The sequence below is a fragment of the Onychomys torridus genome, chromosome 10 (genome assembly GCF_903995425.1).
Source record: "Onychomys torridus chromosome 10, mOncTor1.1, whole genome shotgun sequence".
NCBI classification, from domain to species: domain Eukaryota; kingdom Metazoa; phylum Chordata; class Mammalia; order Rodentia; family Cricetidae; genus Onychomys; species Onychomys torridus.
The window spans coordinates 25,735,774-25,753,119 of NC_050452.1; the positions used below are offsets into that span (position 1 = coordinate 25,735,774).

The 17,346-nt window shown below is 47.3% G+C and overlaps 1 protein-coding gene across 1 annotated transcript in view; it reads right to left on the bottom strand.

Annotated features, from left to right (window-relative positions):
• Window positions 1–17,346, bottom strand: part of Tbc1d10a (TBC1 domain family member 10A) — a 31,529-nt gene that overhangs the window by 7,046 nt on the left and 7,137 nt on the right. Inside the window, exons 2-3 of the mRNA XM_036201083.1 lie at window positions 4,809–4,908; window positions 489–596 (exon numbers count right to left, since the gene is read on the bottom strand). Of these exons, the coding sequence (XP_036056976.1) occupies window positions 489–596; window positions 4,809–4,908 (208 nt within the window). The remainder of the gene's footprint in view (window positions 1–488; window positions 597–4,808; window positions 4,909–17,346) is intronic.

The window sequence follows — 17,346 nt, forward strand, 5'->3', positions numbered from 1 at the left end:
CTAGTAGACCATGTCTAGTTAGGCTGAGAGACAGGAAACAGAGTAGAGGATGGGGCCAAGAAATGTGAAGGCTCTTGTGGTCCTACCATGCAAGCCCCTCAAGACTACAGCACATGTTAAAGGTATCAGGAGAGGATGTGGTCTGAGGGTCACTTCCTGATGGCCAAGGGCTGTGAAGGAATGCACTGAGCTCAACTATCAAAGCAAACCTGAGTAACTGCTGAGAGAAAGGGCTGGAATAGGGTGGCAGAACTGTAATGAAGGCCATTCCACTGAGGCCTGCTAAGGGTAGAGCCTTAGATGAACACCAGCCTTCAGGAGATGTGGTTCACTGACTGGCCGATCTGGGTCTTGAGCAGGCAGGCTTGTGAGTGGAGGTCCTGCCAATTGTCATTTACTGAGGTCTAGTACAATACATGGGGGATCCACAGCCAGGGGACATGCCAAATCCAGAGACATGACAGGGAGGTGAAGGAAAGAAAACTCACATCGAATTTTCCAGGGTTCTGTTGAAGTTTCACCTTGCCTCCTGACAGGTACTGCCAAGCTCGTCCCCGAAGAGAAGGTGGGATGCCCTTCTGGCACCGAAGACGAATCTGAAAGTCAAAAGGACAGCTATGCCCATGCATCCACCCTGGCAGCTCCTCTGCCAAGGATTGGTGGGCCTTCTGTGAGCATAAACACAAGAGCAGAAAGGGAAGAACTGAGGGCTTTCCTACCTGCAATGGAGAGCTCATGGTGGGGATGGGGACTGCAATCAGACATGCTGCTGCTCCCAGGTAATGGCAAAGTGCACATTCTCTAATGACAACACAGGCACTCCTGAGGTTAGCCACAGAATTCTGGACCCCAGAACTATAGCCAACTATTAGGAACCATGGGAGATTGGTTCTGGGATCCCCTGTAGACACCAAACTCACTTAAATCCCTCTTACAAAGAAGCCAGGCATGATGGGACATGCTGTCAGATCTTAAAGAAATCCGGGACAAATGGCTAACTGTGATGCCTATTAGCCTATCAAAGCGAATGCAAGGCTCCAGGTTCGCTCAGTACCTGAGGCTCCTCTCCGCTCTTCTCACCACGCCCCCTACCTTAAACTTCTCCAGTCCAAGGACCTCTCTTCCCTTCCCACAGCTTCTCTTTCCTGTATAACCCTGCCATTTCAGTCTTCTGCTCTTGGTTCCTGGTCTCCTCTCTCGTCCCCGTCTCCCCTCTGTCCCCCTGCCCCCATATTGCCTGGTTCAATCTGTTGGCCAAGCTCAGTCCACTACTTTCTCTCCCTGCTCTGGACCCTTCCAGATGCCTCTGGCTGTTCTCTCCCCTGTGTCTATAATAACAACTTCCTTAACCACACCTTGGAGCATCATGTCCTCATTGTCATTCACACACCTTGAGTCTCAGAGGGAGGCTAAGGGAGGTTAGCCAGGAACTTGCTGTGTAGACCAGGCTGGCCCTGAACTCACAGAGATCCACTTGGCATGTGCTACCATGGCCAACAAACTATAATGTCTTTTAAGAAGACACAAAACTGTTTAGGGGAACAAAGGATATTAAAGGGAAGGAGAGAGGAAAGGGACACAGGTAGGAATATGCTCAATATACAACATATACTTTTATGAAAATCTGAAAACAAAGAACAGAACATTTTTCCTCAGAATAGGGAAAACTCTTATTATCACAGAATCAGAAACCCTGCCACCTCTACACTGTGCCACACAGGCTAGAGAGACCCAGCTCTGAGTACTTCCTACCCAGCTAGTCCCCTCAAAACTGGTAGGTGAAAGGAAGTAGGCTCCTCCAGGGCATGATCCCCAAAGAAGTTGTCAGGGCAGCTGCCTGACCTATCAGGTGGGTGAGTGCAAAGGCAGAGGGCCTGATTTGTGGGATGATGGCAGAGAGGATGCGGCTGGGAGACAGTGACCCTCCGTCACCCCTGCACTAAGCAGCCTGGCCTGAGATCAAGGGGGCAAGTAGTTGTGGCATGAGAATAACTGATGTGGGTTTGAATCTCACCCTGACCTTGGCTGTGCCACTTCTCACCTGCTTTAAGAGCTGAATGATGGGACAGCTCGTGCAGGCTTGAGGCAGGAGGAAGGGCTTGGACTTGCCTCTACTGGATGTGCCTCCCCATGGGAGGCCTTGTCTTCTTGTGGTGGGGAGTGTGGCTTGGGTTGGGGGGAGACTGGGGGGCAGGAAGAGGGAAGAGGGGGATCTTTGATTGAAGTGTAAAATGAATGAAAAAATTTTCTTAAGAAAAAAAAAGATCTGAATGATGTTACATATGACTGTGTAAGCTTGAAGAACTTCCATTAGAGGGGGAAACATGCTTAGTGCGGGGCTTTCTCTCCACCATCATCCCAGAAAGACACCTAGCACAGAAAGGCCCTCATCTGGAAAGCCCCTCATTTAGTCCCGTTTGAAGTCTCAGAAGAGAGGCGCAAAGGACCTGGCCTTCCTGATGACCAGCATAAGCAAGAGGAAGTTTCCAGAGTTCAGAGCAAGTTAAGGACCAGGAAGGAGACAGACACCAGGCTGTAGAATGCAGTCAGTAAGGAAGAGTAGCTTCTGACAGCTTGAAAACTGGGAGAGAAGGGAGCGGAAGAGAACTGCACCAGACACTGGGGACCATTTCCTGTTGCTGTGGGACAAGGGTCACTGTAAGAAAGCCACTTTAGGCAGGCTTTGGCAGTGGGACATAGGATAGTACAGAGCCATAGGTCCTTTAAGCTCCCACACTTGAGCAAGGTCAGCATGAGACAACCTTCTCTTAGCCCATCACACATGCCTGCTGCAGGACAGTCCTGGACAGCATTTAGCCTACTGTGATGCCCTCATCGACACCAGGGCCAGGGCAGGGAATGGAGAGTCAAGAGCACATTCAACCTTTCCCAGATCCCTGCTCTTTAGCACAAGGTGTTGGAGATAGTCCCACAGTACCAGGGAAGCCAAAGGGAAAAGGAAGGGCTGCAGAGTGCTCTATGGGAAGAGCTCCCCACAGCTACAAAAAAGAGGCAGAGAGCTAGCTACAGTTCAGGTTTATACCTGCAGGAAAGATAAGGGGGGACCTCAAGGTTAGCTGGGGAACAAGCGAAGAGTAAGTGTCCTAAAAATACCAAGTTCGTCAGGTATGGTGATTTATGCCTATATCCCAGCACTTAGGAGGCAGAAGAACTACAGCAAGTTAGAGAACAGCCTGATTTACAGAGCAAAGCGCGCGCACACACACACACACACACACACACGCAAGCAGGTACTCACTCCGTTGAGGGGAAGAAAGGGAGGGAGGGAGAGATTCTTTCCTTGCACATGCTAAGCACATATTCTTTTTGTTTTGTTTTTTGAGACAGGGTTTCTCTGTGTAGCTTTGTGCCTTTCCTGGATCTCACTCTGTAGCCCAGGCTGGCCTTGAACTCACAGAGATCCACCTGCCTCTGCCTCCTAAGTGCTGGAATTAAAGGTGTGTGCCACTGCCGCCCAGCTAAATTTTTTTTTTTTTTGGCTTGTTTTGTTTTTCGAGACAGGGTTTCTCTGCATAGTTCTGGTGCCTGTCCTGGATCTGGCTCTGTAGACCAGGCTAGCCTCAAACTCACAGAGATCCACCTGGTTCTGCCTCCCAAGTGCTGGGATTAAAGGCTTGCATCACTACCCGGCTTCCTAAGTACATATTCTATCACTGAATTCCACTCCCAACCCTACATAGAACAGCAAGAAAGAGTCCCCGCCTGGGTGAGCTCCTCCACCCCCTAGTGTGTGAAGCACTTCCTGTTACCACCTTATAAAGATTCTTGTAAGAGGTTGATCACTCCCACTAGACCCTGAGTCTGAAAAGAGGAAGACATCTTGTCCTAAATTACATAGCTCACGCATGAAGACAGGGTATGAGACTGAGCCCACACTCACTCCAGACTTTCAGACCTAGGCCAGCAGACCAGTGTGTCAGCTGCTGACAGGGGCAATGGGCTAACTCTGTAGACTGAAAATTTGTGCATAGACTGTGGCTATGAGAGGCCAGGCAGTGATTAAACTCTGCAAAGGGCTGCCAAGGACACACACACACACACACACACACACACACACACACACACACACACACACACTCTCTCTCTCACACTTCAGAAAGGTAGGTGAGTATGGTATTCCCATAGGTTGAGCAAGCCTACACCTAAGGACAGTCTAACTAGACAGGGAATGGGTGTTCTCATTTTTCTAAAACTACTTGTAAAATATAGGGCTCCTTTTCTTTCTTTTCACCCTAGCCAGGAGACAAGAGGCAAATCATCAACTTGTCTAGGCGATGCAGAAGGCCCTTACTGTGATGGCCAATAGAGCAGATGCTAAAGTTTGCTGCCTGGCTTCAAACACTGACTTTTAGGTCACTGATAAAAGCAAGAGTGCCACTACTACTAACTTCATCGGGGTGTTAGTAGATTCTTGCAGTCAAGACATGAACCCTAAAAATGCTCCCACAAGTTAGCTGCACTAATATTAGCAAGCTCTTCAAGAAGCCCTTCTTCTGGCAGGGCTAAAGCAAAACTACCCATGAAGGCTGTTGGCTACAGAGTGGCTTTGAGGTTTAACTCCAGGACAAAGTTCTATGCAGCTCTTCTCGGAAGTTATATGCCAGGTCCTTTGTCCCTGTCCCAACGCTAGCTTCTGCTCCCCCTGACCAATGGAGGACACCTAAGACAGCCTGGCAGTTGGAGAAGCCCCTATTTTGCTGCAGTGATGAAGTTCATCCCCCTTCACCCTTCCTCCTCCTCCTTAGACTGCAAACTCTCAGCCCTAGGCCCAAGGGCAGGCCTCTTACCTTTTTGTGCTTCTTGGCCATCCATTTGTCCCAGTTGTTGAGCATGTCCAGCCACTTGGACTCCCTCTGCCTCAGCACCTCCAGGGGGACTTCCTCCAGCCTGTGGATCAGAGGGCAGGGTATGAGATGTGTCAAGACAAGCAAAGACCCTGGCTTGTAGCCCAGCGCACTCTGCCTCTATGGCTCCTTCAGGTCTGCAGACTTAGGATGCCTGACTGCAGATGAGAATGCTCCCCTGCCGCAAAAGCCACAGGCTACAAACAACAGGTGCAAGTGCCCTACTCTCCCAACGGTCAAGGGGTCAGGGACACCTTGCCTCTCTGGGGCAAAGGCCGATTGTGTGCCTCTGTGCACTGAAGTCAAGCATTCCTGACTAGGGCCTGCCTCGTAAATAAGCCTCTTCAGGGGCCAGCATGCTAGGAGAAAAGTTGGATGCAAAAACTAGTCAAGCAAGTACAGAAATAACATGCTCACCTCTTCATCACCTGAGCCAAACTAGTTACTCAGACTTTTCCCAATTACATTCTCGCTCTTTCCCACCTCTCAACCTCTACTCACACCAATCCCTTGGCTGGAATGCTCCCCAAGTGGTCTCCACCTTATACAATCATACAGACACTTCAGAGTCCCTTCAAATGCCACCTTCTATATTTGTCCACCTACTGACTGAGCAGTTGTGTCAGTCCCGGGCATGCTAAGCAGATTCTTATTTCCAGACCCGTGTGGGGTTGACATTTGGTAGGTACCGAGGCTCAGCCCAGGCAGATCAGCACCAATGCAGGCAGAGGTGGGCTGGGGGAGGAATCCTTGTGTTAAGCAGAGAGCACAGCCACTGAGTATGCTTCCTCAGGGAGTCAGCCCTGAAGATCCAGTTCACAGAACTCTCAGAGGCAGAGAGAGAGAAGGAAACTACATCTTTAGTGCAGGCATTCTACATATTACTTCTAAGCTGACCTACAGAATCACGGCAAAGCAGACAAACATATAACACAAATGTACATGCACAACTCTCTCTCACACACGATTTCCTTAAGTGCATTTTAAAGTATTGGGTTACTGAAATCTTACATTTCTTTGTTGTGTTTTTGTGAAGCTCCTCCCCCACTCCCCAAGTAAGAAAGTACTTGGTCTGGTAATATGTAGCTTGGTGACAGAGTGGATGCCTAGCATGTGCCAGGTACTATGTTCAATTCTCAGTACCACCAGAAAAAAGAAAGAAAAGTAGTATTTTATAAACTGGGTATAATCCCAGCCCTCTGGAGGTAGAGGCAGGAGTTTAAGGCCAGTTTGGGAAACATGACATCCTTCCCCAAACAAACAAACAAACAAACAAACAAATAAAACCTTGGGGGCTGGAGAGATGGCTCAGTCGGTGGTTAAAAGCACTGGCTGCTCTTCCAGAGGCCCCCAGTTCAATTCTCAGCACCCACAAGGCAGATCACAACTGTCTGTACTTCCAGTTCCAGGGGACCCAACACCCTCACACAGACATGCAGGCAGGCAATACACCAATGCTCATAAAATAAAAATAAATAAATCATTTTTAAAAATGTAAGTACTTTATAGTATTAAGAAAGGATTAATTACAGATGAGGAAACAGGCTCGAGAGGTTACCATACCCAGGGAGTGTATCCTGCTCAGAGTCAGATAAAAAAATCAGGAAGGAACCTGGGACTCAATTCCAAGCCAGACCCTATACAGCCCAAAGCTGGCATTCAGTCCTATTTGACTTCCCTGAAAGGGGCACAGGGTAGGAGGCACTTGAGGCAGCTCTGGGGAGCTCTCCGGAACAGGACATGGTGGAGCTGGGCCTGGCCCAGTTTTGGAGTTTCTGATTCTCTCTGCCGGAAGGAAACATGTTGATGTGACTTATACTGGTTGCAAGAGCAGAAGGAGGGGCCACGGCAGAGCTGAGGCCTCCAGGACACCAAAAGGCAAGTCCTCTTGTTCAGTGCACTTTATCTGGGGAACTGAGCCTGAACTCAGCCTTGGAATAGAACTTCTTGCCTAGATAATAAACTGGGCCCCTCAACACACTGCCACTAGTCACTGTGCCTTAAACTGTTCTCTCTCTCAATCTAGAGGCAGAACCAAGACACAAAGATACTTTCTCTCTTGGATAAGAACAAAGCAGTGCTCAAGCCTTTGGGTCAAGTAATTAACAAGAGTGTATACATGTTCAGGCAACCCCCAAATACCCAAGAAGCAGAAACCAAAGGTCTCTACACCCCACACCACAATGACGTGTATACCAATAACAGTATTCACTTATGCAACAAGTCGGGGATGAGCCTTCTAGTTAACTAAACAGAGGGTAGGGTGCCCACGAGTCAACAGGAAGTTCTAGCAGTTATGGGTGTGATAACATCTGATTCAGTCCTCCGTGCAGATACGAAACTAAGGCTCAAAGAAGATGAGACTTACAACTGAAACTGCTAGTTGCCAAAGAATCCCCAAGTTGATTAAATCCCTGCCTAGATGACACCTCAACCCTGGGGTCTGGTTTTGTTGGTAAAACATGGCTGTAGGGCCTCAGGAAGTACCTAATCTCCCCACTGCAAACACAGAGGAACATGCTGAAAGTTCTTTCATCTGATGCCAGATGACAGCTTTGGCACTTTCAAAGCCCCAATGTCAAACATCACACCAGAATTCAAAGAGGGTACAAAACCAAAGGTCCTATTTCCTGGGTTCTCAGACACCACTGATTCTAGGCTGTACCAATGATGAGGCAAGCTCTCAAAGACAAACAGCTGCTATTGCTCTCAATGTGTATATATCAACCAGAAGGTCTGTTTGAAATTTAAAACCTTAAGTAACTGAGGAAATACATTCCTTGAAATGACCTGTCTTCCAGTAAAATTATTTAATCTGAGTGCAAGGCCCTGGGTTTAATCCTCAGCTCAAAAAAAAAAAAAAAAAGAAAAAGAATTTAATCTGGATGTTGGGAGGATAGACACTAAGGCCTGGCTGTCCCTACCTAGCACTCAGCATATTCTCTAACTACAGGTGGGATGTCTTCTTACACAGGATGGCCATTTTTAAAAATCAGTTAAAAGATCCTTCAGTAAAGTCCATCAGGATCCTAGAAAACATCTGTCTGGATGAAGGAATTCTTTCTACAACAACTAAGTCCCACCGGGGCTGGAGAAATGGCTCAGCAGTTAAGAGCACTGGTTGCTCTTCCAGAGGACCTGGGTTTGGTTCCCAGCAACCACATGGCAGCTCCCAGCTGTCTATAATTCCAGTTCCAGAGGATCACATGCCCTCTTCTGGCCTCCACAAGCACTGGTATAAAGACATACATGCAGGCAAAACACCCATACACAGTAAATAAAAATAAAATCTAAACACAAAACAACAACCAAACAACCACAAAAGCCAACAAGCTAAGCTCTTCTTTTCCTGTCTTGTTCTCTTCTGCACGTGGACAGGCTATGTGAATTGACTTAGAAAGGATGCCAAGAAGGGGCTGTGGGATGAAGCTGAGAGGATGGGAGCATTCAAACAGCACGGGGCATAAAGGCCCTAAGGTGGCTTCCTCCTCAGAGTGGAGAGTGTGTGAGTCAATCGCTGGTAGTGAAAGAGACACTTGACCGGATGTTCTGTGCGGGGGTGTCTCAGATCAGGTGCACACTTACTTTCCAGAAAACCCTCTTCTGAGATGGTATCTAAGGGTGCTCTGAGGGGGGTTCTGCATCCAAAGAGCCTACTAAGAACAATCTCTGGAACTGCACAGGCTAGTCCAGGGCAGCATCCTATGGCTATGGTTCTACTGCTAAATGTTCTTTCCCAAGCTAGGACAAAAGTTTCCTGGTATCTTCTCCCTATAATTTCAACACCGCCTTCTGGTGCTACACAGTGCCCATGCCCTCTTATACCAGACACACACACCTGCTTATTTCTTGTCACCCATCCACCCACTCTTGTCTGAAATGCTCTTTCTTCTCTCTGTCAGCAACCTTTCAGGGCCTCATATACCATCAAAACCCCCAACAACAACAACAGCAACATCAACAACAGTAGTTAGCATTTATACATCACTTACTACTTAACTAATTCTCAAGATTTCACATGTGTTTATCACATGTACATTTCCTTACTAACCTCAGGACAATGTCACTCTCTCCATTAACAATAGAAATGCCAGACCTACAAGCATAGTTGTAAGCAGCAAGTTGAGGGCTGGAGAGATGGCTCAGAGGTTAAGAGCGCCGACTGTTCTTCTAAAGGTCCTAAGTTCAATTCCCAGCAACCACATGGTGGCTCACAACCATCTGTAATGAGATCTGGTGCCCTCTTCTGTGTACACAATAAATAAATAAATAAATCTTTAAAAAAAAAAAAAAAAAGAAGCAAGTTGAGATGAAACCCAGGGTTGTGTGACTTCATGGCCATGTCCTTGACCCTTACACCCAGAAGCCAAGCCTTCAGCATCCTGACAGCCTGCCCATCTGTGTGCCATAACTATCCCTCAACTTGCAGAACTTCACCCTAGCCTAGAATACTGTTTCTCATACTTTAAATTGAGACCCACAGTAAAACCTACATTGTATACTAAGTATACATACACATAACTGAAATGTTTTATGAACTAAGTTGCCCTTACATGTATAAAAATGCACTCTGATTTTCAAGTCAATTTCATACAATTTTTTAAAGTTAGGTAAGCTAGGCATAGTAGCATAAATCCCAGTACCTGGAGGAGTGCCAGGAGTTTGAGGCTAGCCTGGACTACAGACTGAGACCCAAACAATCAAAAAGCTACTTACAAGACAGTGAGATGATTCAGTGGGTGACGGTACTTGCCTCCAAGCTTGACAACCAGAATTCAATCCCTCAGACCATGTTTTTCTTACTTACTTACACACACACACACACACACACACACACACACACACACACACACACGAGTATTAACAAAATAATCTTATTTATTTATTTTTTTGAGATAGGGTTTCTCTATGTAATCCTTGTTGTCCTAGAATTTACTCTGTAGACCAGGCTGGCCTTGAACTCAGAGACCCACCTGCCTCTGCTTCCTGTGTGCAAAAAAAAGAAATTTTAGAGTTATGTATACTACTCTTCTGGAACTGACTCCAGTAACTACATTAATGGATGGAGACATCACGTCTGAAGTGAATGTTCATTACAGTGTGGGTTTGCTCATACTCTTAGTACTACCCCACCCTCGCCCCCCAGTTGAATCAGGTCTCATGCTTTTCTCTATGACATCATTACTTCCATGTATATTATATTCAGACATACAAGGCACTTCTACCTGTAGTATCTGTCTTCGTCTCTCTAATGCCCAATGAAAGGGAGCCCTAGTAGGTTAACTATAATTTCCATTTGGGCAATAAAGAGAGTTGACTGGAGAAGTTTGGGCAAAGTCGCAAAACTAGAACATAAGTGGCTGAATCAGAGCTTCTCCTTGGACACAGTAACTCCTGCATTGCCTCTGACTCCCTACAGGAGTCTGCAGGGAAACCGGACCCTCTTCCAGATATTGTATGGCTTATCTGGCCTGTAGGAGACAGTTATCTCCCACTCCATGATCTTACAGCTATAGTGAGTAGTCAGCCTATGTGTAACATGGCTCAGCAAGGCCAATAGGATGGACAGGCATTGCTGGCAAGCACAACCTCAGTTGTAGATGGTATGCTTAGGCTGTTTGCCAATAGCTCTGCCTCCTGAGGAGGAAGCTCAGAGAAGATGAAGGTGGTAACTGACTACAGATCCTCCCAGGTTCCCAGACTCCCAGACCTAGCTGTGCTGTGCCATGCTATGGCCCAAGGTGGCAGTGACATTTCATATACCCCACTCTTTGCAAGCTCTCCCAAAATTCAGAAGCTAGAGGCTTCCAAAAGCTCAGAGGGACAAGCCCAGTTCCTAAGGTTCCTGGAAGTTTCTCTCCCTAGTCCTTTTAGACTTCTGCTCTCAAGCCCCTAGCTTGGCAAACTCACTAAGGGTACTGTACATGCCCAGAACCTTTATATTCTTTGTGGAAGATATACCTTGGTTCCCCTCCTACAAGCTCACTCCACGAACCCTCAGCAGACATTCTTTCTAAAGTCACAGACCACAGGACTGGTGCTTTTCATGTCACTTATCAGGGATACTAAATAGGACATGAAAGAAAATCAAGAGTGGGGACACTCCTGAAGCCAACCCACCTACGAATACATTACAGCTCCTCCATCTACTAGCTGGAAACCATGAGCTGGTGCATTCTTCCCACCGGCTGATCTCTGGGTTTAAGCCTTGGGCCTTGTGTATGACGTAAAAAGGCAGTCACCACCGAGCTGCATCCACAGCACTACTTCATCTTTATTGGGACCACAATACACTCTTTGTATTACACAGGACTGCAATGAGGAATAAACATACACTGTTGATAGCCAGAAAATGGCAGCTAGTTCAAAACTTGTATTTACAGACAGAGCTGTCACACTCATTTTCTAATTAGTCAGTCCCCAAATGCAGCTTCTGGAGGTAGGCAGGAACAAGATCATCCTCAATTTACCTAGGAAGTCATAGAGGCCCATGAGATGATGCTATTTACTCTATGACACATAAACTATAATTCCTGGCTTCTATCACAGCTATGTGAAACATAGAAGGGCTCTGTTTCTCCATCCTCTAAGCTTCTGGTTTCTCATATCTGATAAGGTGGCTATGTCACCTGCCCAGGGACAAGAACTGGCCATGTACTAACTCTGCCAAGCCACTACAGGGCATACATTTCCCTCTGGAAGTAATTCTTATTACCTCCATTCAGCATGGTTAAGCACTCTGCCCACATTCGTTAGCCTGTAAGTGGAGACTGCCACTTAGACACTAACTGTCTAATAGATATAAAGTGCCTGACACATAACACAGACTCTGTCTTTGTCATACCCCCTTTCTCTCCTCCTCCCTACCTTCGAAGTTGAGAAAGACAGAAGATATGAAATAGCCTTTCACAGCTGGGCCTCTAGGATAGAGAAGGGTCACTTGAGGAAGTCCCAATCAAAGTGTGGAAAATTAGGAACATGCAGAGAAAGTATGGTTAGCTATGAGTCCAGAGACAGTGAGGGAAGGGGAGCTAGAAGAGAAATAAAGATAAGAGGGTAGCCCGCGCTACACACTGGGTGATAACTTCTAGAGTTCATTACTCTACAAGGCAGTACTGCCTGAAAGTGCATAGCTTTACAGCCAGTTTCATAGAAAGGGAGAGGAAAACTAGAGTATGGGAGAAGGTAGTTAGGGTGTGCAAATGGCTGACAGCCAGGCACAACAGATCACACAGTTAAGATACCCTTTCCAGGTGGTGCATTCCTTTAATCCCAGCACTGGGGAGGCAGAGGCAGCCAGATGGATCTCTGTGAGTTCCAGGACAGCCAGGACTGCTACATAGAAAAACCCTGTCTCAAAAAAACAAACACAAAAAAAAACCCCAAAAACCCAAAACAAAACAACAACAAACAAAACAAAAAGAATACCCTTTTTTTGTTGTTTTGTTTTTTTTCCGAAACAGGTTTTCTCTGTGTAGTTTTGGTGCCTGTCCTGGATCTCGCTCTGTAGACCAGGCTGGCTTCAAACTCACAGAGATCTGCCTGCCTCTGCCTCCCGAGTGCTGGGAGTAAAGGTGTGTGCCACCACCGCCCAGCAGGAATATCCTTTCTAGACAACTGGGGAGGTCTGGTGTCCAGAGGGTAAGTGACTTGCCTAAGGACATGCTGTGAGTGGTAGGGAAAAGGTGATGGTGTCTGTAGTAGTCTAAGGTCCCTCCTGGGGCCTGGCCACTCTGCCTTGGAGCTGGCTGGCAGAGGCCCCTGTCTGGGTGAGAGGGTCTGGTTTGCTAGCTTCACTCTTCCCTCACTCCCAGTGGCAGTTCTGGGCCAGCCTCTCTATTCCATGAGGCATTTACTGGCTCTGCTCCTTCCGGCTCTGGGTCAGTGCACAATGGTAAACAGGTTCTCTCCACCCTTCACTGGCCTCGGCATCCTGGGCCTCTGCCCAGCTCTCCACTCTACTCAGCTCCACCCTGTTCTGTTTTGCAGACTCCAAAATCAAGGAACCCTCTTCTAGTCTACTGAGCTGGGAAAGGGCACAGATAGCAGAATTCCCAGAGCAGCTTGGGAGCCTTTTCTTAACAGAAGGTATCACTTCCCCAAAACCTAACCATGGTAGGCAGAGAGGTGCTTGAAATTTTCTGCCTGGTGACTGAGTACTTGAATCACAATCTCTCTTGTCGAGGCCCAGAGTCCACCCTAATCTATGTGTGACTCCCCAAGCCACCCTTACAGTTTTGTTAGCTCTTACCTAATTGTCCTGACTCCTTGTGTTCACAAGGTCTCTCTGTGTGAAACTTCTTCACGGTTCCCTACTGTCCCCATCTATGACAGAAATTGTAGGCTCTGGCTCTCCAGTCCTCCTGTCCCCTCGCACATGACTCTTTTCACTCCTGGTTTTAACTCTAGGTGTCCCTTCCCTGAGCCACTTCTCCCTCCACTTCTAACTGACTCCTACTGACCACTGCGGACCTCATTCGAACTGCCTCTCATCTTTACATCGCCTCTAACTGCTCCAGGCACAGCACAATCAGCACACTTCATTCCATACACACCTCTCCAGAGCCTTGCTGTAAAGATGAATAAAATACAGCCCCTGCTCTTGAGGAAGCCAATGTTGCAGAGAGGCAGCTGGGAGGATAACTAACTCACACACACTGAAATGCAGACACACAGCTAGCTTGTGAAAGGTGCTAGGAATCTACAAGAAGTCCCCAGGGTGAGGGTGGAGAAGTCTAGGGAGCTGACTTTTAAATCGGGGTTTGATGGCTAACAGGAAGTGGCTAGGCTGAGAAAGGGGGAAAGAACATACCAGGCAGAAGGCCCAGTATGTGTAAGTGCAAGTTAATAGGAAGGGCACGGCTTGTGTGGGGAATGTGAGCAGTCCAGCAGAGCAGGTCCAGCTTCCCCACCTGACCTCTGCTCTGCTGAGGCAGCATTCCTTGAGGAGGTATGCTCCTAGAGAGCTCCATCAGGCCATTCTCTGCAGTGTGTCTCAGGCTAAGAACATTACCTAGGACCTGGCTGGCTCGCACTTGATCAACAAAAGGTGGGAATGCTGAGGAGGGAAACCTCAGGCCTGAGTTTTCAGCAACAAGCTGGGAATACTGACTCTGCCTTGAGACCAGGCAGGTGCACAGTAGGAATACGCCCTCTCCAGCCTAACACAGCTCTGGATCTTGAAGGCCAGCACAGGGCTGAGCTCAGATTTGCTTGAATGGCCTTTTACAACATTACAGTTCTCCTATTCAATTAACTTAACTGAATGTCTGTGATAACACTTACCAGGCTCCCTAAAGCACCAGACACTGCTCAGCATCCAATTGACATCATTTCATTTAACCCTGGTAACAAAGCCCATGAGATGCATTCTCCAATTACCCACCCCACTTGGCAGATAAGAAACCTCAGATTTTCAGCAAGCTAATCACCATTGCTTAGGGTTTATGGCAAGAAGGCCCTAGCAGGTGAAAGTAGCCCTCTGCTCTTCTCTGACTATGCCACCCAACTTCAGCACTCAGTGGGATGCACATAAGCTTTCACTGACCCTGGGAGCTTAGAGGTCAGTGAACTCCAACTCACAAGCAGCATAGCCCTTTGCAAGTCACTTTAGCTCTCTGGGATTTGGCTTCTGCCAATGTAAAATGGGGGTTATAATGATAATCACATTTCACAGGGTTAAGTGAGAAGAGGCAGATGACTGCATTATGATAGTGGCGGTGAGAGAATGGAGGGGTCACCTAGGCATGCCAGGACGCCAGGACAAAGACCCACAGGCACTGAGAGGGGGAAGAGTGGTGGTAATTATGAGGCAAACTTGGACTCTTTCTCGGGTGACTACTAGATGGCCCTAGGAGGGTACAGGACCCAGGCAGCCCTCTGGCCACACACTGGCCCTGAAGTTCTCAGGAAGCCTACCTCTACTCTCACTTCTGTTTATTCTTCATAGGCCACAGAGAAGGAAGAGCCATTCTAGAGTCAGGGCGGTCAGAGGGCCTTGCTGCAAATGACTCAATAAGGAACTAATGGGGGAATTCCCAACCTGCCCTGGTAGGTCAGGGAGCTCCTGACCTCAAGCTGAGTGGAACTGGCTCTTGCCTTACCCCCAAGACCATGGGTGAGTGAGCGAGCACATGAGGGAAGCTCAATCTTCATGCCTACACTGCCTTATTTCCTTACAATTGTACTAAAAGCCCATGAGAGAGGGACAGAGCAAGAGAGGAGGAGATAGCTGAGTCTGTTTTAGTATGTATTTATGTATGTATGTATGTATGTATGTATGTATGTATGTATGTATGTATCTCAAGACGGCCTCACTATGCAGACCAGGCTGGCCTCAAACTCACAGAGATCCACTTGGCTCTTAAATCTCACACTTGATGTGCGAAAGCTGGCAGGGCAGTGGTGGGGCACATCTTTATTCCCAGCACTTGGGAGGCAGAGGCAGACAGATCTCTGAGTTCAACGCCAGCTTGGTCTACATAGTGACAGCCAGGGCTACAAAGAAAAACCCTGTCTTAAAGAATCCAAAATAGATAAACATGAAGTGTGAAAGCCATCATGCATCGAGGACACAGCCCTTACTCTGTGGCTGAGGTGCTGGGTGCTTTTTAAACATCCTCCTCCTAACGTCTCCCTCTTCTAATGCCAACAATGTCCTATTTAGGAGTTCAGAGAAGTCACACGGCTGGAAAGTGTCAGAAGAAGGACTGAGAGCTAAGTCTGCTGATGTCTTGAACTTGGGCTCTCCCAGACCCAAGTCTAGGTTGTCCTTCCCTGTAAGTCAAGACAGGGAGGAAAAAGAAAAACAAAAAACAAAAAAAAAACCCAGCATCTTCCAGAAGGTAGACTAGGAAGACTGTTCTGTACATACAGTGTCCAGGGCCCAGATGCACTAAGAAGGAGCAAGAGCTCCTGGATCCCTCATACCCAGCTGTTCCTGTCTCATCTCAGGGTACATGGGAGGGAATGTGTACAGACATGGGACAGGAGTTGCACTATTCTGCATAACAACACAGAAGACCTGTTAGGAAAAGTAAACATTTGGGGCTGGGCTGAAGTCCTAAGACTGTGGCAGGAAGAGAGGCCACAAGGTGATCACCAGCTTTAGTAGGGTGGAAAGTTGGGACCCCAGAGAGCAGGCCCAGTTCCATCCCTTGCTCAGTCAGTTTCCCTGCCTGTAAACAAACAAAATAACCCTTACTCCATTCATTTCCCATTTCTCCCATAATGATTGCCAGAGACTAAAAAGATAAAGCTTGGCACAGTTACACCGGTTCTTAATCCCAGCACGCAAGAGGCATAATTGGGCAGATCTCCCTGAGCTCAAGGCCAGCCTGGGCTACATAGTGAGACACTGACTCAAACTAAATAAAGACACCCAGGAAGTCTCATCAACATGCTGCCTGACATGACCTGAACAAGGCTGACACGGACACCAATATACACGCTAATGTGGAAGAAGGAAAGCACACAGGAACCCAACACTAAATAAAGAACCACAGACAATTGAGAAATGAGAGCCGAAGACAGGGAGAAAGAATCTTCCCTAGGTAAGAGCTCACCTATAGGTTCTCCAATACCAAATGATCAGCCCGGAACACATATGCATACAAGTAACATTACACTGACGGTGCTGGTTGTATTTATATGTTTAGAAATACACACATGTGCATGCGCGCGCGCACACACACACACACACACATGCACACGAGTGACAACTAAAGAAGAGGCCATAAATTTCAGCAAAGAGTGGGGTATGTGTGAGGATTAGAGGGAGGGGAGGGAAAGAGAAAATAATGTAATTATATTATAATCTCAAAAACTAAAAGTTTTTTTAAAAATTAAAAAAAGATAAATTGCTGGGCGGTGGTACAACACCTTTAGTCCCAGCACTCGGGAGGCAGAGGCAGGCAGATCTCTGTGAGTTCGAGGCCAGCCTGGTCTACAGAGAGAGTTCCAGGACAGACAAGGCTGTTACACAGAAAAATCCTGTCTCAAAAAACAAAACAAAACAAAAAAAGAGATAAAGTATCCTCAATCTGAATACATCTCCACATACATAAGGACCAGTGGTTCTGTGCACAAAGCTCACATAAGAACAAAGTATGCTGGAAGTGCTGGCTTCTGTGGAATGTGCCACAATGACCCCTTGTGTTGGGACTACCTACCAAAGCATTTTTCCAAGGTCATTTCTCAGAATGTTTAAGATAGATGAACTCTATTTTCTCTGCAGGGAAACTGAGGTTTAGAAAGCAGCCTTCTTGGAGTTGGGGATTTAGCTCAGTGGTAGGGGTTTGGTCCTCAGCTCCAAAAAAGAAAAAAGCAAACAGCCTTCTCAAGGTCACACAGCTACTTAGTAGCTCAGGGAGGCCCAGGACTAGGGTCTTTTGATCCCTGCTCAGAAGTCTTTGTTTGCACTGTGTTCCTAATCCAGTTATCTTATTTGAGCCTCACAATCCTTTGTACATAGCTGCACCTG